This window comes from Chelonoidis abingdonii, chromosome 2 (assembly GCF_003597395.2).
Source record: "Chelonoidis abingdonii isolate Lonesome George chromosome 2, CheloAbing_2.0, whole genome shotgun sequence".
Lineage (NCBI taxonomy): Eukaryota > Metazoa > Chordata > Testudines > Testudinidae > Chelonoidis > Chelonoidis abingdonii.
This window is the reverse complement of record NC_133770.1, coordinates 66,325,711-66,352,731: the sequence shown is the minus strand read 5'-3', so window position 1 is coordinate 66,352,731 and position 27,021 is coordinate 66,325,711. Positions and strand designations below refer to the sequence as shown.

The 27,021-nt window shown below is 44.0% G+C and overlaps 1 protein-coding gene across 2 annotated transcripts in view; it reads right to left on the bottom strand.

The window, feature by feature from the left end:
• The window catches only part of SNX10 (sorting nexin 10), a 62,057-nt gene that overhangs the window by 14,848 nt on the left and 20,188 nt on the right, over positions 1–27,021 (bottom strand). For both annotated transcript variants that reach the window (XM_032773817.2, XM_032773818.2), the window contains exons 2-4: positions 23,731–23,780; positions 5,855–5,941; positions 2,186–2,286 (exon numbers count right to left, since the gene is read on the bottom strand). In XM_032773817.2, coding sequence (XP_032629708.1) covers positions 2,186–2,286; positions 5,855–5,941; positions 23,731–23,754 — 212 coding nt within the window. In that variant the 5' untranslated portion in view covers positions 23,755–23,780. The remainder of the gene's footprint in view (positions 1–2,185; positions 2,287–5,854; positions 5,942–23,730; positions 23,781–27,021) is intronic.

Here is a 27,021-nt window from a genome sequence, read left to right as displayed (position 1 = left end):
GCACAAACCCAGTTTTGAGAAAACTTCTTTACAAGGTATCACTGGTTCTCAGCATCAGCTAGCACCAAAAGGCACTAAAGCTCATTGAAAGGGTTGGACAAATATTTTCCATCAAAACTTTTTTTGGATCGAAAACTAGGCGTTTTTAAAAAGCAGAAAAAAATCATGGACAATGTCTGCTTTCCATCAAAATTTGTTGTGGTTTTTTTTTACATGGTGCTAAAATTAAATTAACCCAGGGTTCTCAAACTGGAGGTTGGGACCCCTCAGGGGGTCATGAGGTTATTACTGGGGGTCGCGAGCTGTCAACCTCCCCTCAAACCCGCTTTGCCTCCAGCATTTATAACAGTGTTAAATATATAAAAAAGTGTTTTCAATTTATAAGGGAGAGGGTCGCACTCAGATGTTTGCTATGTGAAAGCGGTCACCAGGACAAAAGTTTGAACCACTGAATTAACCCCTCTGAAGCCTCAGGGAATGCGGGGGAGGGAGGGGGGTCTCCATTGGTAGGGTTGGGAAGGATATTGCTCTTCTCATGTGATCCTTCCTCCAGTGGCTAATTTTAAATGGAGCTACCCTCCCCTGACATGGAATCTCCCTATGGCACTGAAATTAAATATTAACTATAATTTGGCATTTGAGAAGTGAAAGGATGGTAGCCCTAACGGAAAACCTAACAGCTTGGCTCTTCTGCAAGCCTCAAACTGCTGAATGAGCTTTGGGCAGGGAAGGCTGTACCTCCAACAGCCTGGCCCTGCCCCCTATTCTGACCCCCACCCACGTCCTGCCCCCCCGACTGCCCTCCTCAGATCCCTGACCCATCCTGCTCCTTGTCCCTTCACTGTCCCCAGAAACCCCACCCAATCACCACCCCGGGATCCCACCCCTGCTCCCTGTCCCCTTGACTGCCCCGACCCCTATCCACCCCCCACTGAGTCCTGACAAACCCCGAATGCAATGGTGCTAAAATTAAATTAACCCAGGGGTTCTCAAACTGGAGGTTGGGACCCCTCAGGGGGTCATGAGGTTATTACTGGGGTCGCGAGCTTCAAACTCCACCTCAAACCCCGCTTTGCCTCCAGCATTTATAACAGTGTTAAATATATAAAAAAGTGTTTTCAATTTATAAGGGAGAGGGTCGCACTCAGATGTTTGCTATGTGAAAGCGGTCACCAGGACAAAAGGTTGTGAACCACTGAATTAACCCCTCTGAAGCCTCAGGGAATGCGGGGGAGGGAGGGGGGTCTCCATTGTAGGGTTGGGAAGGATATTGCTCTTCTCATGTGATCCTTCCTCCAGTGGCTAATTTAAATGGAGCTACCCTCCCCTGACATGGAATCTCCCTATGGCACTGAAATTAAATATTAACTATAATTTGGCATTTGAGAAGTGAAAGGGATGGTAGCCCTAACGGAAAACCTAACAGCTTGGCTCTTCTGCAAGCCTCAAACTGCTGAATGAGCTTTAGGGCAGGGAAGGCTGTACCTCCAACAGCCTGGCCCTGCCCCCTATTCTGACCCCCACCCACGTCTGCCCCCCCGACTGCCCTCCTCAAATCCCTGACCCATCCTGCTCCTTGTCCCTTCACTGTCCCCAGAAACCCCACCCAATCACCACCCCGGGATCCCACCCCTGCTCCCTGTCCCCTTGACTGCCCCGACCCCTATCCACCCCCCACTGAGTCCTGACAAACCCCCGAATGCCCACAATCCAACCCCCCCGTTCTCTGTCCCCTGACCGCCCTCCCAACCTCTGCCCCCTCCCTGACTGACCCCAAGACTCCCTGCCCCCGGCTCACCCAGAGCTCAGCGCGCCCCTGAACAGCTGCAGCGCGCCTCCTGAGCTCCTTCCGCTCAGCCCGGAGCTCGCAGCCCTGCCCCCTGACCACGCGGCTCTGAGCGGGGCGGAGCTCAGGAGGCACGCCGGATGGATGCTGCAGCGCCGTGCGGGAACGCTGCTTGTTGCGCTGAGGCTCCAGGAGAGGGGCGGAGGTGGGAGCCTCAGTCGTTCTCTTGGGGGCCCCTGCAGAGCCCGGGGCCTGGAGCAAATTGCCCCACTTGCCCCCCCTTCTGGGCAGCCCTGCAGAACAGATAAAAACACTAGCAGTGTGTGTCATCTGCAGAGTATTAAACTTGTGTTTGATGGAAGAAGATACGATTTAAAAAAAAAAAAAAAAGTCACTCACAGTAGCACAGCATTCTTCTGAAGTCTCTGTCGCAGCCATACAAATTCTCGAAAGCGTCGTCTAACACAAGATGTTTTCCTTGTAAAGCACATGCTATTTGTCTGTTAGGAAATGAGACTCACTTTACTTGTAAATCCTTTAGACTTAAGAAAACAGCATAGATATTTGATACTAAAAAAGTTGATTGAGAATTCTGTCCCTGAAAACTAAAGGACTGACTTCAGTTCAGTGTAAGAGCTATGTAAACAGCTGTATCTTGAACCGGATAGGGATCAGTTTCTAACTTCTCAGGGAACATATTTTTCTTCACTTTGTTTTGAAAGCAAAGAATGACCAGAACAAAGACGTCAATCACAGCAGGTGAAAAAGTTTGTTAGAAAATGATTTCCAACAGAAAATTCCAATTTTTGCATTAAAAAAACCTAACTTTTTTTTAAAACTAGCTCTGGTCATTACGCTGCAAACACTTACTCCTGCATTATGCTTCTTCCAGTGCATAGTGCCAGTTAAATCAATAGGTAGAGCCCTGCAAATCCATGGGTATCCACTTTATATCCGTGGACCATTTCTGTGGATACCAGCGCGGATGCAGACACAAATTTTATATTCATGCAGGGCTCGGACAGTAAGAGTGGGCAGGCAGCTGTGAGGAACCGCAGCGTGGATCCTCCATCTGCCTTGGGAGGAGGGCCTAGGGGGCAGGAACAGGGGTTGGGGGCTGCTCGGGCCCCACAGCCAAGGCCGGTGGAGGGTCCACCACAGCTCCCCAGCTGTTATTGTGGCTGGGCCGCAGCTCTGAGCTGCCCCCTCCCTGGCTGGAGCCCGGTCGGGGACAGCTGCACTGGCAGCTGTGGGGACCCTGGGTCCGTCCACATGCCCTGGGTGGGGGACTGCTCGGGCCTCCTGGCTAAGTTCCCTGTAGTGCAGCCACGCAGCAGCCTTCTTTGCACTGCACAAGCACTCGGGAAACCCGCCTGGGGACCTACCATGGCCGTGGTGGGGGTGCCCTTCCCCTGGCCACAACTCGGCCACGGCCGGCCCGGACCCAGCCCCAGCCTGGACCTGCTGGGGAAGTAGCGCCTATCCTGCAGCCCTAGCCCTGGAGCTGCTGTGGTGGGGAGAGGCACCTCTTCCTCCCCAGCCCAGGTGCTGCTGTGGGGAGAGAGAGCGCTATGGGGAGTCCTCTCTCCCCGCCATAGCCCCAGAGCACCCTCCTGCACCCCAAATCCATCAGCCCCAGCCCCACCTCAGAGTGCGTACCCCCAGCTGGAACCCTCACATCCCTGCATCCCAACCCTCTGCCCCAGCTCTGAGCCTTCTCCCACACTCTGAACCCCTCAGCCCCATCCCCACCACAAGAATTTTGTTATGTGCACCAATATGAGGGTGATGTGTCACACATTACCTCCATATTGCTGTACATAACAAAATTCATTCTGCACATGGGTGGGAAAAGTTTGAGGGAACACTGCCCACCCCACCCCTCCCCAGACAGGTGGAGGGTCTGTCACGGCTCCCCACAGCTTCCAAAGGATCTCTCCCCAACAAGGCTCCAGCCCCCGGTGTAGAGCTCTGCAAATATCCGCATCCGCAGATAATTTTTGCGGATCAGATGTGAATACATATTTGTGCATCTGCGCAGGGGTCTACCAATATGACTAGCATGAATACTTGCTACACAGGGCAAAGCAGTTGCAGTGACTGGACCCTTAGTTACCAGTAACTTGACTGTTTGCCCTAGTATGATTAATGCTTTCCTCCCACACACATAACAACTGCTGATAGCCTTTTGGCTTTATTTAGCAATCATATGACTTTATGCTCTCAAACTCTCACCTCAATATTTGAGTAATTATGCCAGATTTTTTCAATTTATATTTTCCTCCCAAAAAATAAGAAAAGAGGGAAGGAAAAGAAAGGAGAGGAGAGCATGACCTCAGTTTCCATCTGCTAGGACTTAATCAAAGACTTCTAAAAAGTCAGACCAACTCTGTTTGAGGTCTTTCTTCTCAGAAATGTTACCTGCTCTTTAGCTGCCAGGTCAGCCCAGTTGCTGAACCAAGCTTCTAGCCCTGAAGGCAGTCTGCTCTGCCACCTAAGCAGTATGAGTCATTTGGCTACCAGCACTGCTCTAGAGAACAAGTTCTCCGTGAGTTGGAGAGTTTCCAAGATGATGTGATATATCCCAAAACACAGTTCTGGGAAGTAATTTTTTAAAGAGGTATCCATTATCATATTAATCCTCCTGCCCACTTCTAGCCAAAAGGATTGTATCCTGGGCCAGTCCCAAAACATCTGAGCTCTGGGAGACCCACATCTCCAACAGCAGTTTCTTTTGGCAAGGCTCAGGCACTGTAACCTGTCAGTGACCAGTGTGAATGAAATATAAATTTTCTATTAAAATCAGCCTTAATCGTAGAACCATTCAGTTTTTAATGCTTTGCATGGCATTTCTCCATTGGCTAGGTTTTAAGAATATATACAAATTACTGTTCAATGCTTGTCACTAGCAATCTAAATTAAGGAGGAGTTTTTGGACCACGAAGTCGTAACAAGCTATAACTGGTCAGGTGAACCTATGGAGTGCTCTCCAGATCGGCAACAATACTGGAGTCTCTGGTGCTTCCAGCATAACAGGACTAAATAGGTCCTTCAAGAGGTGCTTAAGCTCCAGGTAACGACAGGCAGCTGGACGAGGTATGGTGTACTGCAGTTTGAGTGCTTGGAATAGCAGAAACTGAACCTCTGAGACATCCAAATTATCCTCTTATGCATTCACATTGTCCACATTACGAGTTTCCCGTCAATTTTCCAACAATGGGCTGCCTCAAAGTACAGCATCAATGTGTGACAAAGGATGAAATTTCACTTTTCTACCAAAGTGATCTAGGTTTGTCTGGCAGCCAATATTGTAGGGGACACTTTACACTCAAAACAGTAATAGGCGGAACCCAATAATCCTGCCGCCATGAGGGATTGGAAGATATTTTTCATGTGTCATATTTTCCAATTTTAGGATCTAGATTAAGGAAATTATTATAATCCCTTCAATGTTTCATCCAACAAAGTATGGTAATGCAAGAATAATCAGCAATATTTAATTGAATGAAATGTATGGCAGATTTAAGATATGACAGAATCACAATGTATCCTTATTAGAATGCAGTACATTAAAATGATAAGCATTACGAAAAACTTAAAAGTACCCAGATACCACAGAGCTGGTCACAATATAAATGTCTAGACACATTGATTGTCATAACTGTGCAAATGTTCAAATAGCTTGGTAGATAAAACAGATTCAGGAATTTTGATTATGATGTAAGTAACTGGATTATTCATTGAAAAGAAAGTTGTATAAACGCAGATGTTTGAAATCCAATGTTTTTTCTTAGTATGATAAAATGAAGACTTTGCATGGTCACTGCACATTGGTCATCTTGTTAAGAATTTGAACCATGAACAGTATCTGTCAGAGGACAAAACATCCTAGAGCACACAAATGTGAGCCAGTGTGTATCATGATCCATCTGTAGAAGGAGCATACCACTTGCTGATGTTCCAGGTGCTATAAGGCTTAAATCATTAATATTTCTGAAACGATCACAGCCTTGAACAGATGTGCTACATAACATAGTAAAAATACTTTGCACTTATTTTTATACTTACATGAATGAATATTTCATAGTCTATGTGTGAATGCCAAGAGTCTTCCTTCTGTGTCCTAGGGTCCCGTACCAGGACAGTTACAAATTCCTGTAAGGGCATAATAAATCAAGCAATTAGTTTTAGAATAAGAACGCAGCTTGAAAGATTCTTTGATTGTTTTGCTTTTGTGTGTTCAGACTAAAATCTGAACTGCTGCTTATGCAATGTTGCAATCCTTTAAAAGGAGAAGCAAAAAGCAATGAATCATCTGAACTACAGTATATGTCCGGGAAACTCCTTGCCACACAGCTAGCTAAAACGGGAATTTTTCAAATTAAATAATATTGTAGATTTTTAAACTGTCAAACGCACCACATTCAGGGGAATCGGCGATCTGAGTGGCGACAAACTAATTATCTAACTTTTAAATCAGACTAAAAATAGCTGTGCAGCAATTTTTTTCAAATGCCAATCACTGAATTAAATAAGACGCTTTACAAAAAATACTCTATGGTACAGAATGACTATTACATTTTATTAGCATGCTGCTGAATCTATGTTTTCTCACCACTCTGTACATTTTCTTAAAAAAAACAACATTTTAACAATCAAAATCTCTGAAATTAAGATATATAAATGCTTAACACCAGCCTAAAGGAGGCAAGAATTGTCTTTTCCCTATGGTCTAGATCATCTCTTTGTGATCCACACCCGAGTAGGGGGAAGCACATCACAGGCTGCTCCAGGAGCAACACAAGTGGAAAGATTTTGCCTTGCAAAGTCACAATCTCTCTCCTAGCTGCTCTGTGGAGGGAGGCCTAGACTTGTCACAGCATATGCTCCTTGATGCACCAGTGAAACTACATAATTGGGGACACTGAAGGGGAGCCGAGTCAAGGCTCTTTCCCACCTACCTGAATGTAGTGGCTCTTCAGAGCCCACTTCTCCCTACACACAGGAAGCAGTGGTACAGTGCATGGCCCAAGGGAATAAGGGACACATGCCCCCCCAACTCCCTGGGCTGGCTTGTGGAATGGACCATGATGTGGCCCAGTATTTATCCAGTGCCCAGCAGAATGGAGTCCCAGTCAGGACTGAGGCCTTTGGACAATACTACACTATAAATAAGTACTGCTAATAACAGCTGTATGAGATTGAAGAAATGCAGACACTTTCACCTAACATCTCTGGAAGATCCTACATCATTTTAAGGAAAGTGGCGTAGCAAGCCTTAAATTCATAAGTAGTAAATAGTAAAGCATCCTTTAAAATACAAATATTTGGCAGCATCTAACTAATGTATTTGTACGGTAATTTAATAACCAGTTCAACTTTTGGAGGATAGTTACTGAACCAAATCATTTCCCCCAGAGAACTGCCAAAAATAAATAGGAAAAACTGGACAGGATGCTCGAAGACCTTGTTTACACACAGTTTTTGCAATGATTTAGTCTCCAGTGTGGCCAGTTATACTGGTATAAAGGTGTTAGTATAGCTTTTTTTGGCACAAAAACTAATATAGATATAAACACCTAAAGGGTTGCACTGATTTAACTACATCATTTTTTCCTATCAATTTAGTAAAATTAGAGAAAATACTGTGTTATAGTCATTTGTCCATCTTGGAGACTTGTCTGTCATATGCCTGCATGTCTGGAGATAATACACTTTAGAAATGCTCTAAATTACATAAAGAAACAAAGAAAAGAAAAATCACTTTATACTTTTGGGGCAGCAGGGGAAAAACAGAAAGGGGAGAACTCTGTCAGCTCTGTGGGTAAGTGAAACAATCCTGGAAAGAGGGGCAGAGTTACTCACAAACTTATTTTAGAAGGAGCTGGTGTTAAAAATGCAATGATCTATTTAGAAAAAATGCATTTTGCATAGAGATGGTTAGACTGGCAGCTGATGTGATTTTTACTTCAATAGAGAGCCACACTGATTGGCACCTGCTGAGGGTCTGGCCCAGAATTCTGAACTCAGTGTTATTTATAGAATAATTTACACTTTTCTTTTCAGAAACCAAAAAGTACTGACAGAGAGCTCCCAAGAATACTTCTACCCCCAACCTGCAGATACCGGAAAAGACTGCTTCGTTCTTCAACTGAATTCCCCTCTGCCTCCAACTCACACAACCCATATACTCCCACCAGTAAACTGCTAACTAAACAAGTGGATGCTTGAGAATTGTGACATCTGAGAGAGGAAAGGGTGTATTCAGACTGAAAACGCATTTGTTCATCATGTGTGAAAAGAGGCATTTGTGGTCTGGATTAAATAATTCATCACATGGAACAACTGTTTTCATGGTGATTCCATTTCCTCTTTCAGCACCAGAGAAACATTCAGGACCCGATTCTCCATTGCCCTGCATCCTGTATAGCTTTTAAACGCTAGGGCCAACTGGATGTAAAACACCACAATTCTGATTTGGTGGCATTTTACATAGGAGTCAACGGCACAGTGCAGAGCCATCTGAGACCTTTAGGACCAGATTCTCAACAATGTAAACGGACGTAGCTCCACTGAAGTCAGAGCTATGATGATGATTTCAACCAGCTGAGGACCTGGCTCTTAGTTTGCAGAACTATCACCTCTACAGTAACCACAGGTTTAAAATGGGGGGGAAAAAGAAAACATGCTGCTGGAACTGGCAATGGGAGAGTTGGATGGGAATGAGCACTCCCTCTCCAAAACAGAATAACTCGACATACCAAGTAAAAACCAGGGAAAGAGAAAAGTTCAAGTCCCAGTCTTGGATGTCTATACTGCATTTTAAATCTCCCAGTCTAATCCTATTTTACTGTCTGTATATCTTGCTCCCCGTGCCTACATTTTGCTCTTCTCCTGCTAGATTTTCAGTTTCTTAATCTTGTTTTGTCTTCTCTTGTTTGAGTTTTTCCTCTGCTCCTCATGCTCTCTCCCTGCTCCATCTTAGTGCTATGTACTCTTATTCTTCTCCTACACGCTGTTCCCTTTCTTTCCCCACCCCACAAATACATAGCTTCAGCCAGCTGAAAGAAGGCGTCTCCACAAGGAACGAGGTCACTGTTCTTACCTTCCACTAAAAGCTTCCACCCCATGAGGCAAACAGGGTTGAAGTCTTCTTGCAATCTGACCTTGATCCCTTTCCCTTCACCATTCTTCATATCATCTGCCCATAATACCTCCTTATACATAGGTTCCCCAAATTATATTATTTTCCAATAAACTTTAAATTCCCTCACCCTTTGCAACAGATCAAAAGAGCCGTGTTAAGTAAAATTCTGCTTTCAAAAATTGGCTATTCCAAAGTATTGACCATTTAGAGTAAATACCTCCAAATACCCCCAAACCAACACCCCAATCATTTTATGCCCAAGGTCTGATTCAGCCCTAACCTCTATGATCCCATGGTAGGGCAGTAATATACCAGCTAGACATCTTTCACATTCTATTTGTACAACTAACAAAACACGAACTGGGTTCTGTGGTGATTACGTACATTAGTAGCTGCTGGGTTCATCGTAAGCTGTACCGTTTTCCAATGAGGAAGCGTAGCAAGGAACTAACTCAAAGCTCAGCTAATTATATCATTTTATTGAACACTGTGAATGAACTTCACAATCTCAAGCTAACAACATGTAGCAGGGTTTTTGTTTTTGTTTTGTTTTTGTAACCCACAAAAAATACCAAGGCTAAAAGGAAAGAAGGCAGCAAGACAAATATTAACTAATGGGAAGAAAAGAAAATGTACAGCATTTCCCAAGATCTATGGAATTTTCAATATTAGTGACTTGGCTCCAAGAAGTGGTGAGCAACCACCGCTGTTGTTGCAGTGCTCGGCAGAGCCAGGAACTGAATGCTTAGAATGCCCCAACTCCTTTCAACTCTTAGGCCCCGTCCACACTAGAAAGGTGTACTGCTTTATGTAGACCAGTCGAATTAAAGGTTTCAGAGTGCCAGCTGTGTTAGTCTGTATCAGCAAGAACAACAAGGAGTCTTTGTGGCACCTTAGAGGCTAATACATTTATTTGAGCATAAGCGTTTGTAGGCTATAACCCACTTCATCAGATGAAGTGAGTGAAAAATACAATAGAGAGGTATAAATATACAGCACATGAAAAGATGGGAGTAGCCTTAGCAAGTGGGGGGGTCAATGCTAACGAGGCCAATTCAAGCAGGGTGGGTGTGGCCCGTTCCCAACAGTTGACAAGAAGGGGTGGATATCAACAGAGGGGAAAAATTACTTTTTGTAGTGACCCAGCCACTCCCAGTCTTTATTTAGGCCTAATTTGATGGTGTAAAGTTTGCAAATTAATTCCAGTTCTGCAGTTTCTCATTAAAGTCTGTTTCTGAAGTTTTTTTTTGTTGAAGAATGGCCACTTTTAAATGTGATCTATGCCATCATGTGCCAGCAATGCCCCTCTGCCATGTACGTTGGCTAAACTGGACAGTCTCTGCGCAAAAGAATAAATGGACACAAATCAGACATCAAGAACTGTAACATTCAAAAACCAATAGAAGAGCACGTCAGTCTCCCTGGACACTCAACAACAGACTTAAAAGTGGCCAGTCTTCAACAAAAAACATTGATGCTATAAATTGAGGCTGCCTTGTGATTATTAAGGCACAAATGTTTCACAGAATATATGCTTATGGTGCTGTTATACTCTTAAAAGTATCATTATTTGTGCTGCAGTAGCACTTGGAAGCCATACTCAGGGATGAGAGGCCCCAAAGTGTTAGGAACTTTACAGACAGAACAGAAAGACACTGGGAAAAAGGTATCATGAGGTTCTCATTTATTCTCTCGAGTAACTTTATAACAAATAGCTAAGTTAACAAGCAAAACATTTCCCCCCTAACTGCCAGTCCTGTAACCTTCACCTGGGATCCAACAGTCATGCCTGGTGTTTTCTGGCTCACACACCAGGGCCAGCAGTACACACTCTGCAATTAGAACTTAGGACTCATCTACACAGGGAAATTATGTGGCAAAACTATACCGGTACAACTATACTGATATAGTTACATTGGCATAACTCCCTAATGCCAGCATAAAAGTGGCTTTTTCTGGTATTGCTTAAACCACTTCCAAAGTGGCAGAAGCTGACCCAGAAAAAGTCACTCTTATTCCCCGTAGGGAACTACCAGTATAACTATAGAGGTATAAATCCACACCTTACCTTAGACCAGTATAACCTTCCTGTGTAGATAAGGCTTTAGTTAAGAATATTGTTGATTATAAGTGAGGAAGAATGCAACCTCAGCTTACTTTCCTATATCTGAAATGGCTACGGAGAGCTAACATGTCTTTCAGAACAGCAAACAGACAGGGCCTGGAATACCAAGAGAAGTTCTAGCTATTTAATAAGCAGGTACCAGCATAGCCTCTCTTCTGACCATAAATTCACTTTAATGATTCTTTGCCTTTGTCTATACTACCCTTTTCATTAAAATATTTCCCTCCACTGGCGCAGCTCCACTGATAAGTGTAAACAAGGCACCAGTGATGTTATTACACCACCATATTGTCTGGAATGGGGGCATTCTAGACATGCAGGGATACATGTGCATGACAGTGGTAAAGACGATGCAGGAGGCTTTTCCACACTAGCCCTCTCACTGCTGCTTCTCATGATGGAGCTGCATTGGTGTTGGCAATGGTGGGAAATATGTAGGGGAAAAGGCTAATGTAGACACAACCACTGAAAGCTGAAGGTATCAGGAGTCTTCTTGTTATGATTAGCCACAAAGGAGAGAATATGTTGCAAAAGGAACTGAAGCAAATGCAAGAAATATTCTTAAGGTTTGCTTCTGCTGCCGGTTTAATTTGTTGACTATAAAGCATATTGCCCTACAATAACTGGCAAACCAGGTGCTCTGTATAAAGTTTGAGAACAAAAGCACTAGGTCTCTGAGAAAGCATATATAACATGAAGAATTATGGTGAGTTTTTATACTTATAATTGTAAAACAGAATGTCTGCCATGGAAATAGCTATTTTTAAAATAGCAAAAATTACTGTGAAGGATAAAAAAAACATCTCATTGTTTAGCTATTTACTTCATCTATTCAGTTGTGATTTCAGTCAAACCATTATAATGATGGAAATATCAGATGATTAGAACATGAGGTTATCATCTGATATTTCCATCATTACAATGGTTTGACTGAAATCACAACTGGTACTCATCTGCTTATTCACCAACTCCAGTCCAGGCATTTTCCATGAAGCTCCCTAAAAAAAAAAGTTCTTCCAGTCAGTCTGCCTATTAGCAAAACAATGACATGAGGAGGTTGCACGCTGTCAGCCTCTACCCCAAACCCCGCTTTGCCCCCAGCATTTATACATGTGTTAAATATATAAACAAGTGTTTTTAATTTATAAAGGGGTCATACTCAGAGGCTTCGTATGTGAAAGGGGTCACCAGTACAAAAGTCTGAGAACCCCTGTACTACATGTTCAATTCTCTTTAGCAAGTCTCTCATCTAACAGAGCTAATTCATACTTTAAAAATCAAATGTCTCATATTTCCCTCCAAATTAGCCAAGGGAGCTACTTTGACAAACACAGTGGAATCTGCTATTTCACCACCTCAAACACAACAAAAAAATGGGTGAAAAAGGAGGATTTGGTTCCAAAAGAATTTGGTTTTGTATTGCATACAGGGTCAAACTATGTTTTAATCATTTTCCAAGTTGTGCCAAAAGTCTTGGACATAGACCTCTATTATGGATGGTCTAGCTATACTTAGTCTACCTCAGCATGGGGATGTGGAAGAGGTGACTTCTCAAGATCTCATCCAGCCCTAAATTTCAATGATTCTATATATCCTCTTCTTAAAAACCTCCAGTGATGGGGATTCTACAATCTCCTTTGGTAACCTATTCCAGCACTTAACTGTCTTCATACACCTCTACCCCAATATAACATGACCCAATATAACACAAATTTGGATAGAACGTGGTAAAGCAGTTCTCTGGCGGCCTGGGCTGTGCACTCCGAAGGATCAAAGCAAGTTCGATGTAAGGCGGTTTCACCTATAATGTGGTAAGATTTTTTGGCTCCTGAGGACAGTTATATCGAGGTGGAGGTGTAGTTAGAAGAGTTTTCCTAATAATTAAATTAAAATTTCCCTTGATGCAGATTAGGCTGATTACTTTCTGTAGACATGGAGAACAGTTGATTACTATCCTCTTTATCACAGCCCTTAACATATTTAAAGACTTATGTACATCATCACTCTTCTTTTCTGAAGCCTAACACACCAAGTTTTTTAACCTTTACTTATAGGTCATACCTTTCTAAACCTTTTATCATTTTTGTTACTCTCCTCTGGACTCTCCAATTTGTCCATATCTTCCTTAAAAGTGGGTACACAAAACTTCCCACAATACTCCAGCTTCGCAGAACAGTTACCTCCAGAGCCTTGCATACAACAATTCTGCTAGTAGACCCCAGAAGAATATTTGTCTTTTTTGCAACTGCATCACATTGTAGACTCATTCAGTTTCTGATCCCCTATAAATCCCAGATCCTTTATGCAATACTACTGCCTAGCCAGTTATTCCCCATTTTTGTACTTGGGCATTTCTGTTTTCTTTCCTGACTGTAGTACTTTGCGCTTATTTTTATTCATGTTCATCTTGATTTTCAGACCAATTCTCCAATTTCTCAAGATCACTTTGAATTCCAATCCTGTCCTCTAAAATGCTTTCCACTCCATTATCCAAATTGTTAATGAAAATATTGAATAGTACCAGACCAAAGAAAGATCTCTTCAGGACCCCTCTGGATACATCCACCCAGCCAGAGAGTTGAACCACTGATAACTACTCTTTGAGTATGATCTTCCAACCAGTTGTCCACTCACCTTATAGTAATTATATCTGACCATATTTCCCTAGTTTGCTTATGACAATGTTATGTGGGACTGTATCAAAAACCTTACTAAAATCAAGATGCATCATATTTACTGCTTTCCTCATCAAAGAAGAAAATGAGTTTGGTTTGGCATGATTTGTTCTTGATAAAGAACAATAGGCCAACATTGATTTAAGTGCTCACAAACTTATTGTTATTTGTTCCAGTATCTTTCTGTTAGGCTGCATGACCTATAATTCCCTTCTGCTCTTTGTTTCACTTTTTAAAGACAGAATATCAGGGTTGGAAGGGAACGCAGAAGGTCATCTAGTCCAACCCCCTGCTCAAAGCAGGACCAATCCCCAGACAGACTTTTTTGCCCCAGATCCCTAACTGGTCCCCTCAAGGATTGAACTCATAACCCTGGGTTTAGGAGGTGAATGCTCAAACCACTGAGCTATCCCTCCCCCCATAAATCTATTGTGACTTCACCCCTTGCACACTAGTGTAAGTCTTTATTCAAGGTATGCCTTCCGAGGTATCATTTGAAAATTTACAATTTACATCATTATGGTCAATAATGCTGGTCATTATTGTCCTGGTAAAATGTGTGGGGCAATCCTGTTTAATATAAAATTACAAGATTCCACTGTATGATGTTACTAACACATGTTCCAAGTCTGGGCAGCAGCCAAACCGGTTCATGAGGATATGACTACACTTGCAGCTGTACAGCGCTGGGAGTTAAAGCTGTCTTCGTACAGCTGTGTAGGGAAAGCGCTGCAGCGTGGCCACATTCGCAGCGGTGTTGGGAGTGGTGCATTATGGGCAGCTATCCCAGCATTCAAGTGGCTGCAACATGCTTTTCAAAAGAGTGGGGTGGGGTGGAGTGTGATGGGGAGCATGGGGGAGACAGAGAGTGGATTTTTGGAGCTGACATTGTGTCATCTCCCTGCCTTGCAAGTTCTGACCCCTTTCCCCACTCCTCTCTCATTCACTAAATGCAAATAGCCTTTGTTTTTTTCCCCCTCACAGACCAGATAAGCAGCTGCTCCGAAACAGATTCCTCCCCCGCCCACCTGCCATGCTGCTTCTCTCTTCAAGTAAGCACTAGCTGTGGACATTCCAAAGGGATCCCCCTGTGTCAAACAGATAGCTAAGGGTTAATGTCTCTTTCACCTGTCAAGGGTTAACAAACAGTGACCTGCAACACCTGACCAGAGGACCAATCAGAGGACAAGATACTTTCAAATCTGGGTGGAGGGAAGCTTGGGTGTGTCTTTTGTTCTGTCTGCTGTTCTCTTTGGTTTCTGAGAGTGACCACACGTACCTACAGGCTCTCTAATCTTCTATTCCAATTTTGTAAGTACAAAGGTAGAAAGGTGGTATAGTTTTTTTTAATTCTTTTTCTTTATTTGCAAATGTGTAGTTTGCTGGAAGTATTTTAAATTGTATTTCTGTTGGAGGAAGCTTTTTCTCCAGTTTCTATAAGCTGAAAGACCCTGTAATATTACATCTTGAAATTACAGAGATTTCTTACTCTTTCCTTCTTTCATTAAAAAAACTTTTCTTGTAAAAGACCTGATTATGTTTTCCCCTGGTTAAGGCAAAGGAAGGGAGTCTGCACTCACCAGGGAATTGGTGGGAAAAAGGAGAAAGGGGATAGGAAAAACCTGCTCTCTGTGTTTATCTGTCTCTCTCTCCGGGAGAAAGGGGGGGGGGGAAAGGTAAATGTCCTCTTTGCTTTAGATTCACGAGCTTGAATCTGTATTGACTCTGGGTAAGGGAAAAAAAGGGGAGGGGAATTCCTCTGTGTGTAAGATTCAAGGAGTTGAATCCAGTGATCTTCAGGGTAACCCAGGGAGGGAAAGAGCTTACTTTCCTTGTATTAAGATCCAGGGGGTCTGGGTCTGGGGGTCCCCAGGGAAGGTTTTGGGGAGACAAGGGTTACAGGCAATCAATCCTTATTGTGGCAGCGTATCAGATCTAAGCTGGTAATTAAGCTTAGAAGAATTCATGCTAGTATCTCATTTTTTGGACTCTAAGGTTCAGATTGGGGAAAGATACTATGACACTCTGCCACTGCTCATTCACAGCAAACAGTAGCTGTGTTTGTTTTTAAGATAAGCAGCTCCAGGAGCCCTGAGTTCACAACAAAACAAGGAGTGTTATCTTTACTTAAAAGCATTATGGGAAGGTTCTGGAGGTCAGTTACAGCATAGTAAGATTAATCACTGTTTACACTGGCACCCCAGCACTGCAACAACAGCGCTGTTCTCTTGATTCCTCTGGTCGAGGTGGAGTACAAGCAGCGCTGCAGCCAGGGAGATACAGCGCTGTATGTGCCTTGCCAGTGTGGACGGGAAGTGAGTTACACCACTGTAAAGCCACCACCAGCGCTGTAACGCCAAGTGTAGCCAAGGCCTCAGAGACAAAGGGTAAGCTGGCACTACAGCCAGGTGTAAACAAGGTAAATGGGCCATTACCTGCTAAATGTTGTTTCTTTGGCAGGAAACAGTGCATGGGCAAAAAATATCTACATCTTAGCAAAGAAACAGTATGGGGTTCCCATCCACACAGACTGCCTGTCACCATGCTCCCAGCTGGAGATGCTTCTCAAAGGGGGGGGAAAGGACTACAGAAAGAAAGGAGGGATACCCCAAAAGTACTCCCTTCTCTCGCTCTCCTCTCTAGACCCTGAAGGAGGAAGGAAGCAGCACTAGACAGGGCGAGGGGTCCTGACCTAAGAGTTTGGCCTGTAATCTACCAAAGCATGTGGTGAGAAAACCTTGCTTTGAATTTAACGCAGTTTGTTAAATTAGGCACCAGTTGTGTTATCTTTATTTTGTTTGTAGCCATTTCTGACTTTTATGCCTCATTACTTGTACTCCCTTAAACTCTCTCTCTCGCCATAGTTGTTAAACTTATTTTATTGTTTTATCTAATCCAGTGTGTTTGAATTGAACTGTCTGGGAAACTCCATTTCTATTAAAAAGTCTGCCATTTAATTACAAGCTTGTACTGCTCAGGTGAGGGGAGGGCAGTACAGGACATACATTTCTGGGGGAAAATTGAAGTCTGGGAGTGTGTTGAGGTCACCGTGCAGTATAAACAAAGCAGGTAAGAGCCAATGTGCACACACACAGAGCTGGGAGTGACTTACATGCTGGAGGCTCTTTGTGAGCAGTCCAGACTGGAGGCTAAAGCAGCGTAAAGGGCACCCCAGGTTAGAAGCAGGGGGACACAGCTACTCAATAGTCCGGATTGTACTCTGGGTATGTCACAGCTATGTTTGTTCTTCTCCAGTCCTTGGGACCTTAACCAGGAGTTTTCAAAGGTAATCATTAATAGTTCCAAGATTGCTTAGCTAGGTCTTCAAGTACCCTAGGGTGAATTTCATAGATTCCAAGGCCAGAAGGGACTATTGTGATCATCTCATTTGAACTCCTGTATAACAGTCCATAAAGTTCCCCAAAATTATTCCTGGAACATGTATTTTAGAAAAAAACTTCCAATTTTAATTTTAAAATTTCTAGTAACAGAGAATCCATCTGTAAATTGTTCCATTGTTGTTTTTTACTTTCACCATTAAAAATGTACACCTTATTCCCAATCTGAACTTGTCTAGCTTGAACTTCCAGCCTTGGATCATGTAACACCTTTCTCTGGTAGGCTGAATAGCCCATTACCAAACATTTGTTCCCCATGAGGGTACTTACAGACTAATCAAGTCACCCCTTAACCTTCTCTTTGTTAAGCTAAATAAATTGAGCTCCCTGCGCCTATCACTATAAGGCATTATTTCTAATCCTTTACTCGTTCTCATGGTTCTTCTCCAAAGCCTCTCCAATGTATCAACATCTTTCTTGAATTGTGCACACCGGAACTGGACACAATATTCCAGCAGTGCTCGCACCAGTGACAAATACAGAGGTAAAATAATTTCTCTACTCCTACTCAAGATTCCCTTGTTTATGTTTCCTAGGATCACATTAGCTCTTTTGGCCATTAATTCACACTAGGAGCTCATGCCCAGCTGATTATCCACCATGACCCCCAAATCATCAGATCCTGCCCACCTGAATATATCTAACTTATCTAAATATTCTTTAACCTGTTCTTTCCCTATTCTGGCTTATGTTCCTTCCACATTGTTGTTAGTATTAACGGTGTAAACATCTGTCACCGTTAACCTTTTTAATGAAGACTGAAGCAAAATAAGCATTAAATGCCTCAGCCTTCTTGGATATCCGTTATTAGCTCCACTAAGTGGATCTACACTCTTCTACATCTCTCACTCCTAATTATAAAAACTTTTCTTAGGTGCACCTAATTTTGTCCTTACATGCTTGTGCTATTCTTTTGTACTTCTCCTTTGTACGTTTCCACTCTTTAATGACCTGAAAGTCAAAGAGGAATCCTACAAGGAGCTCTTGTGGAAGCCATATTAGCTTCTTCTTATTCTTCCTAGCTTTTCTTCGCATAAGGATAGTTTGTTGTTCTGCCTGCAATATTGTTCATTCGAGGAACTGCCAGCTCTCCTGAACTACTTTTTCCCTTAGTTCTTCTTCCCATGGGATCTTACCTATCAGTTGTCTTTTTTTTTTTTTTTTTTTTTTTTTTTAAGTCCATTGTCCTTATGCAGAGGTGCCGACTTTCCAATGTGCCAGGGCATGCTTGACCCACCCCAGCTCAGCCCCAGGTCCCACCCCCACACTACGTCTTCCTGTCCTGGCTCTTCCCATCCTGTTCTGCCCCCTCCCCCAAGCACACCATGCCCTCACTCCTCCCCCACTCCCTCCCAGTGCCTCCTGCATGCCACAAAACAGCTGATGGCAGGAGGCACTGGGAGGGAATGGGGGAGGTGCTAATCAGCAGGGGCCACCAATGGATGGGAGGCGCTGGGAGGGGGAGGTGATGGGGGGCTACCTGTGAGTGCTCAGCACCCACCCTTTTTTCCCTGGTGGTGCTCCAGTCCCAAGGCACCCACAGAGTTGGTGCCTATGTCCTTATGCTCTCATTTCTTCCATGCCTTAGAATCTTGAACTCAAATCATTTCATGATCATTTTCACTCATTTTGCCTTCCACCTTCAGAGTTTCAAATAATTCCTCTCTGTTGGTCAGAATCAATGACTCCCTCACTTGTTACTTCCTCCATCTTCTGAAACAAGAAGTTTTCCCCAGCTGTGATGGAGCTGTACTCCCCACACTCACCCTGAAGAGATTAATTTAGGCTAGAGGGTGCAATTAACCTAATAGGCTGCAAACCGTAAAGCATTTAAGCTGAGAGGAGAGCCCTAATTAACAGACGCTCACCTGTGCAGGGACAGGGCTTCTGTAAGACCAGGGAGCTGGTAGCCAGAGCTGTCCCTTAGGTGCAGCGAATCGGGGCTACTGCTCCAGGCCCTGCGCTTTAATGTGCATGTGTCATGCGTGGGGCACTAGGCTGGCCCAGAGGGTGGGTGTCTGAGGGAAGAGGTGGGGTTAGGGGTTGGTGGTCCAGGCTGGTTGGGAGGTTAGTGGGGGGCCTGGCACCGGCAGCAGGGGTTGGGCCCGCCCCCCCCAGCACATTATATTTCTTTTTCTTGCTTGGCATTGTGGGACTTGGGCTCAGTCTCCAGTAGCAAACCCAGCCTGGCCCCACTGACTCCTGGCATTGTCGGCCACCAGCATCCTAGCGCTGCCGCAACACGCCAGCGCCAGGCTGACCCCATCCATTGCCCTTCCCCCCTGGACCCCTCCCTTTTCCGGGACCTCCAGCACAGGGGGTCCCCCTCGCCTCTAGCACAGGTGCCACCCTGTGACTCTCCATCATCCCTTGTCCACCAGCATCGGTGTCCCCTCCCCACACAAGATTTAACCTGTATAAAAGATGTTATGTGCAGCCCATACAGGCTGATTTGTCCTGGGCCCTGCCGCCCCCTAGGGATGGCACAGCTGGTAGCAAAAAGGGCACCGCAGGGAGGACAGCTACAATCACTTTCCCTGGGACAAGGTAGAGTTTGTCTAGCAGACCAGAGAGAGGGGTTTAGCTAGTGGAGCAGACAATGCAAACTTGGGATAGCCTAGGCAGAAACTGGTCCAGGGGTGTGACAAGAAGGTTCGTGGTAGTACTGACCTTAGCTGCTGGAGACAGGGCCCCTAGGCTGGAACCCAGTATAGGGGATGAGCATGGGTTCCCTACCAGCCACTGAGTGAGTGGCACAATATGGGTAATGAATTTGACTACTCTCTAGGATTGTTCATCCTAGTCACCAAGGGAACGGCTCAGCTAAGGCAGTGGAGTTCAGGACTGCCTGGGGTGGTGTGGAAGACTGACCACACCCCAGATGGGGACGACTGTTTTGACTTGGCTGGAGGGCTACAACACGAAGATGAGGCACAGCAGCTCTTGAGGTGCAAGAGAGGCCACAGAGCAAGAGTCTGAGATGACAGGCTGAACAATTGCAAGAAGAGGCTCTCAGGCTGGCAGAGCTACTCCCCAGACATGACCAGAAGGAGGTGCTCCGGTGGTGAGCAGAAGTTCCCATGACACCACCACATTCCAAGAACTCACTGGATGTTTTGAGTTTTGCTGCATGACTTTTCCAGCACATATCTGGGTAGTTAAAGTCCATTATCACTAGGGTGACCAGACGTCCCAATTTTGAGGCGTCTGTCCTGCATACCAACCAGAGTACGGTCGGGACTCCATTTGTCCTGATATTTTGTTTCCTGGTCTTCGACAGCAATTTGGCGGAGAGTCCTTCAGTTATGGACAGTCTTCAGCAGCAGGTGCTTCTGTCTTTGGTGGCAAGGTTTACTACCCACCGCCGAAGACCATCCGCGACTGAAGGACTCTCTGCCAAATTGTCGCTGAACTACCGGACAGGTGAGTGTAGGGAAAACCCCCACCCGCCACCCCCCCACAGCAGTCAATATTTTCCCTAATTATCACCAAGTCTTGTGTTTTGGATATTTGTTATTCTACAAAAGGCTCATCCACCTCCTTTTCCTGGTGTAGTGGTCTATAGCAGACTCCTACCATTACATAACCTTTGTTTTTCCCCCCTTATATCTTCACCCAGAGACTTTCAACTGATCTGACTCTCACCTCTTTCTGAACCTCAGAACAAGTGTATATTGTTCATGTACAAAGCAACACCACCTCCCTTTTTTCCTCCAACATGTCCTTCCTGAGCAAGCCATACTCCTTTATATCAATATTCCAGGCATGAGATTTCTCTCTTCAAACGTAACTTCCCAATTTTGCTCTAGGCCAATGCAGGTGGAGCGTAAGGGCTGCCTACACAGCAAAGATTATCATTTCAGGGGATTCTTTTATAACACAATAGTCCCTTAATCATGATAAAACAGTTTGGTCTTGGCTATGTCAAGTAAAATGCCAGTGCACCCATCCCAGCAGCAAGCTACAAGTGCCCCAGACCAGTTCAGTTGCACAGAGCTGGAAATAGAGCCAAGACTCCACCCAATCCCCACCTACCTGCTCTGAGTGCAGGGAGCAGCAAGCATGAGCACTGGCTTACTCTTGTGTGCTGGATCCAAAACCTGGGTAGTCCAGATTCTTACTCTTCAATCACCCCTGTGTGAGCTCATAGTTCAAGTCACTAGCCATTAACAGGAACATGCAACTTGGAGTGCTCATCAGTTTAAAAGGGAAATATTTAATTAATATACCACTAAAAATAAACTCCTTAGGCAAGCCACTCAACAGGAAAAAATACCAGCATGGTACTTCATGGCATGAGCCACAATAATGGAAGCAATACAAATCTCAAAGGAATCCTACAGCAAAACTGCCTGCTAAGTTTATTTTTCAGTTATAGCAACTCAACTTTCACATGGTTTGTGTTTTTGTTCTGTCTCATTAAACAGATTTGTTGATTTAGTTTGGGCCAATAGATTAGTTGTCATTCAAACCCATAACCATATATTTTAATTGTAAATTAAAGCTCTGTGCATGAATCTATGAATTCATTTTAATGCCTAATAATAAATAAAAAACACCCATATGTAAAGGTCTACCACATTATGACTCTGAAAATTAGGTTATGGACTGTAAAATCTGGTCTTTTGGGTACTCTTACACAAAAAAAGTAGGGTAAAAGTATACAGAAGTACACAGCATTTCTCAAAGTGGGGATCCTGACCCAAAAGTGGGTCCCAAGCCTATTATAGGAGGCGAGGATGGGGAGGGTGTTGCAGTACCTTACTTCCACACTGCCTTCAGAGTATAGCAGCTACTGGCCAGGTGCCCAGGTCTAAAGGCAGAATCACCTTCAGCAGATAAGGGGGGCAATACTATACCATGCCACCCTTACTTCTGTGCTGCTACTGGCAGCAGCATTGCCTTCAGAGCTGGGTTCTGGCCAGCAGCTGCCACTCTCCACTCTGCCTTCAGAGCTGGAGGATTCTCTGCAGCTTGAGGTCTTCAAACCACAATTTGAGGACTTCAGTAACTCAGACATAGGTTAGGGGTTTGTTATAGAAGTGGATGGGTGAGATTCTGTGGCCTGCATTGTGCAGGACGTCAGACTAGATGATCATAATGGACCCTTCTGACCTTAAAATCTATGAGCTGGAGAGTGAGGCTGCTGGCCAGGTAGCCGGGGGTATAAATTATTACAGACACACAGAAGAGGAGAACGAACGAAGCGGTACGAGAACCACTGTCTTCAAACATTTTCCCCCATGTATCTCCAGCTATAGGAGGGATCCAGAGTTCCTGGACAGCCTCCCACCTTTTGTTCCCCAAGATCTGGATGCCCTTCAATTCAAACCCCCTCTATTTCAAAAGGGTTTGCAGGGCTTTTTCCTTCAATCACTACAGATATTTAAAGTGGGGAAAACTCCATGCTATCTTCTTTTCCTGAAGACTGAGGTTCTCTTTTCAGTTTTAAGCTGTTCCCATTTGCTTTGATGGTTCCTCATTGTTTTTTCACAAGCTAACATTAGCTAGGTGCTTGAAGCCAGTTGTATCTTGTTGGGGAGGTTGCCCCTCTCCAACTGATTACTTCACTGCCCTGTTATGAGGTGATGCTGAAGAAGTTGCACCACAGTTGCAATTTTCTTCATATTTATCTCTCTCTCACACACCACCATAACCTGTATACACATCTCATCATGACTATTAAGCTCAGTGCATTACAAGCTTTCATAGAAGAGCTTACTCAATATACTCTGACTGTTAAATATCACAGTATGCAAATAGTTGGTTTAACTGCTTATTTGAAGCGGGGGGTTAAAAATTCATTTTTTTTTATCCCAGAGGTGCCTAGACTTTCACAAATGTATCCCCCTCTTCCTCCACTATCATATACCATTTTTCTATCATCAATTTTCCATTGCTCACTCAGCTCTAATGCAGTGGTCCTCAAATTGTGCAACATGCCCCCCTAGAGGGTCACAGAGGAATGTTCCGGGGGCCCATGTGGTGGGGGCCAGGCCAGCCCCCACAGGAGGTGGGGAGGGAGCACTGTGCTTCCATTCCTGCTCCACCCCAGCCTCACTCCTCCCTTAATCCCATTCAGCCCTCAGTCCTGCTCTGCCTCCACGTCCATGACAGCCCCCATGAGGGCCGAGAAGGGAACACTGTGCCCCTAACCCAGCTTTGCCACCACCCTCATACAGCCCTCAGTCCTGCTCTGTCTCTGGCCCAGCTCTGCCTTCAGGCCAGATCCATCCCGTCTCACTCCACCCCTCTAACCCAGCTCTGCCTTCATTCCCTCTCTGCCCCAGGCCAGCTCCAACTCTAGTCCCAGCTTCTCTCCCATCACCAGCTCTGCCTTCAGCCCAGGCTCTGCTGCTGAGGAAGCCTTGGCTGTGTAGTAATGCAGAGGGGACACAGACAGATTCCATTGATGGTGGGGCAGGGCCAGGGGCACAACTGGAAAAGTTTGCACACCACTGCTCTAATGCTTACCCAACAAGTTAGTTGCCCCTATGATCTTTCAAGCTCTGGTCCACAGGGCTTTGTACAGTAAAATTATATCAATACTCACCATGAAACTTGGCATTTATTTATTTATTACCATTAAAGTCACTTACTTGTTTTTCATGTTTTGGTGTCATCCTCAAAACAGAAGATAAAAATCAACCTGTAGAACAAAATGGGCAGACTAGTTAGCCTTTAACTTACTGTAAAATAGGGCTATATAATCCTTCTGCCACAAGAGAATGGGCCAGACCAGGGTCAGTATAATATGGTGCCATGGGTTACAGCTAGGAGGGTTTCTGGGACAACAACGTGGCTTGAATCTCTACCTAAAACTTTACACTTCAGATGGAAAATGTCAACAAATGGAGTGGAGGCATTTTCTTGGCATGCAGGAGTCTTTTATGGACAGAGATGGAGTAGATGCTGCTTCTGCCTTTCTCCCTGCAGCCTCTGCACACAGTCTTGTGTGCCTGGGTGGGGGGAGTGGAGGACGCAATACACCCCATCTATCTCTGGCTACAGATAGTCCTTTGAGGAACTACAGCAAAAACTGGAGTCTAAACTGCACTCCTGGAGCAGCAATGGCTTCCTGATATTCCCCTCTGCTGTGTCCAGCATGATCTGGATTAAGCAGAGTACCTGACCCATTAACTTTCTTTGCACAATAAATATATAAGTATTCATCTGCTCTGAAACAGGAACTGGAAAAGCATTTTGCAAAATGTATTGTGATAGCTTATTTCATAACTGCCTACAGCCTTATTTGGTGAATCACATAATATGCTCAGTCCAATTATATCAGAATGTTACCAAGATCTTGTCCACACAGCAGCTGGAACCATGCCAGCAAGAACTATGATGTAGGGTTGTTACCATCCAGGTTCCACCACAGTGTCCTTAAGGAGTATGGAAAGGGGTCCTTCCCTCCCCACCTGTCCCTCAGCCACAGTATATAATCACTAGAGAAACTTTGAGTCAGATGAAATATTAATAAATACTGTGCAAAACAGGTAGTATGAACAGTAATGTAGGACTTTCCCCGCTTCTCACTAGATTATAAAACTCTGCTATAAATTACATAATCCATAGGCATTCCTCATGATTCATAAGGTCATACCTATAGGCATAATATGGATTATAAAGAAGAACACCTATCTGAATTGGAGTGCAGGACTATTTTTGGAATCATATTACATTAGGGAATAAGACAAATATCTGCATTAGGATTCATATAGGGATTTTTTCATAAATATGTATTAAAACATGTTCTAGACTAGGTTATCTATAGCATGATTGTAAAGAAAAATCTTCCCATGTTATGAGTGACCTACCAGCATACATTGGCTTTAGCTGTGGGTAAATTTCATGGAGTCAGAGTTGTCTTGTGTTTGTGTGTGAGGTTTTTAAGTTCTTTTCTAAAATTAGTGAATGGATTCAGGATAGATGAATACCCCTGACAAGCTAGACTAGGTTGTATGCAGTTTATATAGATCCACATGGGGGAGGGGGGGGTGTAAGTGGTGCCCATGTCCAAAATTAAGTTATCATGCATACGGCTCTTCAATGTTGCATGCATCTCTGACCATTTCACCTACAGTCTATCCCAGGGGTCCCCAGTGTGGTGCCCGCAGGTGCCATGGCGCCTGCCAGGGTGTCTAAGTGCGCCCGCATACTGGTCGGCAGATGAGCATCCGCCAAAATGCCGCCAAGCTGCATCATCACCGAAATACCACCATTTTCTGTGGTATTTCAGGGGCGACACCTATTGATGTTGCTGCTTGTCAGCGGAATTTTGGCGGATGCTTGTCTGCCGCCCTGGTCCTCCGTGGCTTGCTGTCTGGAGCCCGCCTGATGAAAAAGGTTGGGAATCACTGTTCTATCCACTAACCTAGTCTCTTTCAGGAGTACATTCCAAATCTCTGCACAGCTTCAAAACAACTCTCTCTCCAGATCTACTTGAGAGTGTGCTATTTCTCCCTCAGGATTACCCAGGACCCAGAATGGACAATATTTATCTGTGCACCAGTGAAAGGTTTAAGGTTCAATTTCACATCCTTAGAGCGCAAAAACAGGAGCTTATACCATTAGAAAGGGTAGACTATCATGTCATTGGTAGCTTCCCAATGATATGGACAGCACTTGCTTCTCGCTCTGGAATCTCCTGAGCTATCAGACTTTCCAGTCATTGCACGTTATATCTAGAAAATATACTACTGGTAATTTTTAGAGGAGTCTTACATGTTTATTAAATTGAACCTTATACATATGGACACGTGAACCAAAATAGCTACATTGTACCTAATTCACACCTCTAATTATTTAGGTGTAAGTCTGTGCGTGGACACTCTTAGGTCCCAGTCCTACTTCCACACAGTACTTAACTTTACTACAATGAGTAGCTCCAATGATTTCAATGCACCTACTCATTAGTAGCAAGTTTAAGTACATGTGTAAGTCATTTTGGGGTCAGGGTCTTATTTTGGAATAAGAGTGTCCAGACTCAAGCTTTCACTGAAATAACGAAAGTGAAATGCAACAAATTTAGTTATTTCAGTTCCATTTCCACGTAAATAAGGCCTTAGTTTTATTTTCCCCGCCCCGAAAGTCCCGTACAGTTGAATTCACAGCAAAGAAATACAAAAATGTATTCCCAATATATTTAAAAAACTGCTACAACATTTCAAAAATACTTTTTCTGCGACATATGGCATTACATAGTATATGATGGTGTTGTTTGTCATAAAGGTTTTATTAACAAGCCCGTGGGAGGAAATGATTAGCATATTGTGTTTTGTCACTCTGAAGGAGACAACTGTCCTTCAAAGCAGATATAAGATAACATGTTTCACCAGTTACCAACATGTTCAAACTAGTTCAGAGGAAAAATTTTATTACATCATTAAGATGAGGAGACCCATTGTTTACGATTAGAACTAGGGCTGGGCAAATTTTTTCCCAAAATAAGTGTGACAGTGGGGAATTTTGTGAAAATGTTTACTTCCTCATGGGGGAAGCTGTGTGCACAATGTAGAGTTTGGGGTAATATTTTCCCCTTGCTTTCAAGCTGCTCTACTTGTGAAGTCAGTAGGTCCTTATACCACCTGTGATGATGTAGGATTGAAATATAAACATTTGTCTCATTAATATTGCCACTGTTAGCCAAGTGCAACAAAACTTGTGCAAAGTATATCATGTAAGGAGTCAATGAAAAAGTGTGATTCACTAAAGATGATTATCACTTTATCTGAAGTTATAAATATTGGCTCTAGAGCTATATCCCAAAATGTGTTTGTTCCTGGGCTAACACCCACCCAGTAAAATCTACATTGAAGCCAGATAGCTTTTTTTTGATGGCCCAGTCAAAGGCAATGGACTCTCACAATGGGCCATTGAAGAAACTC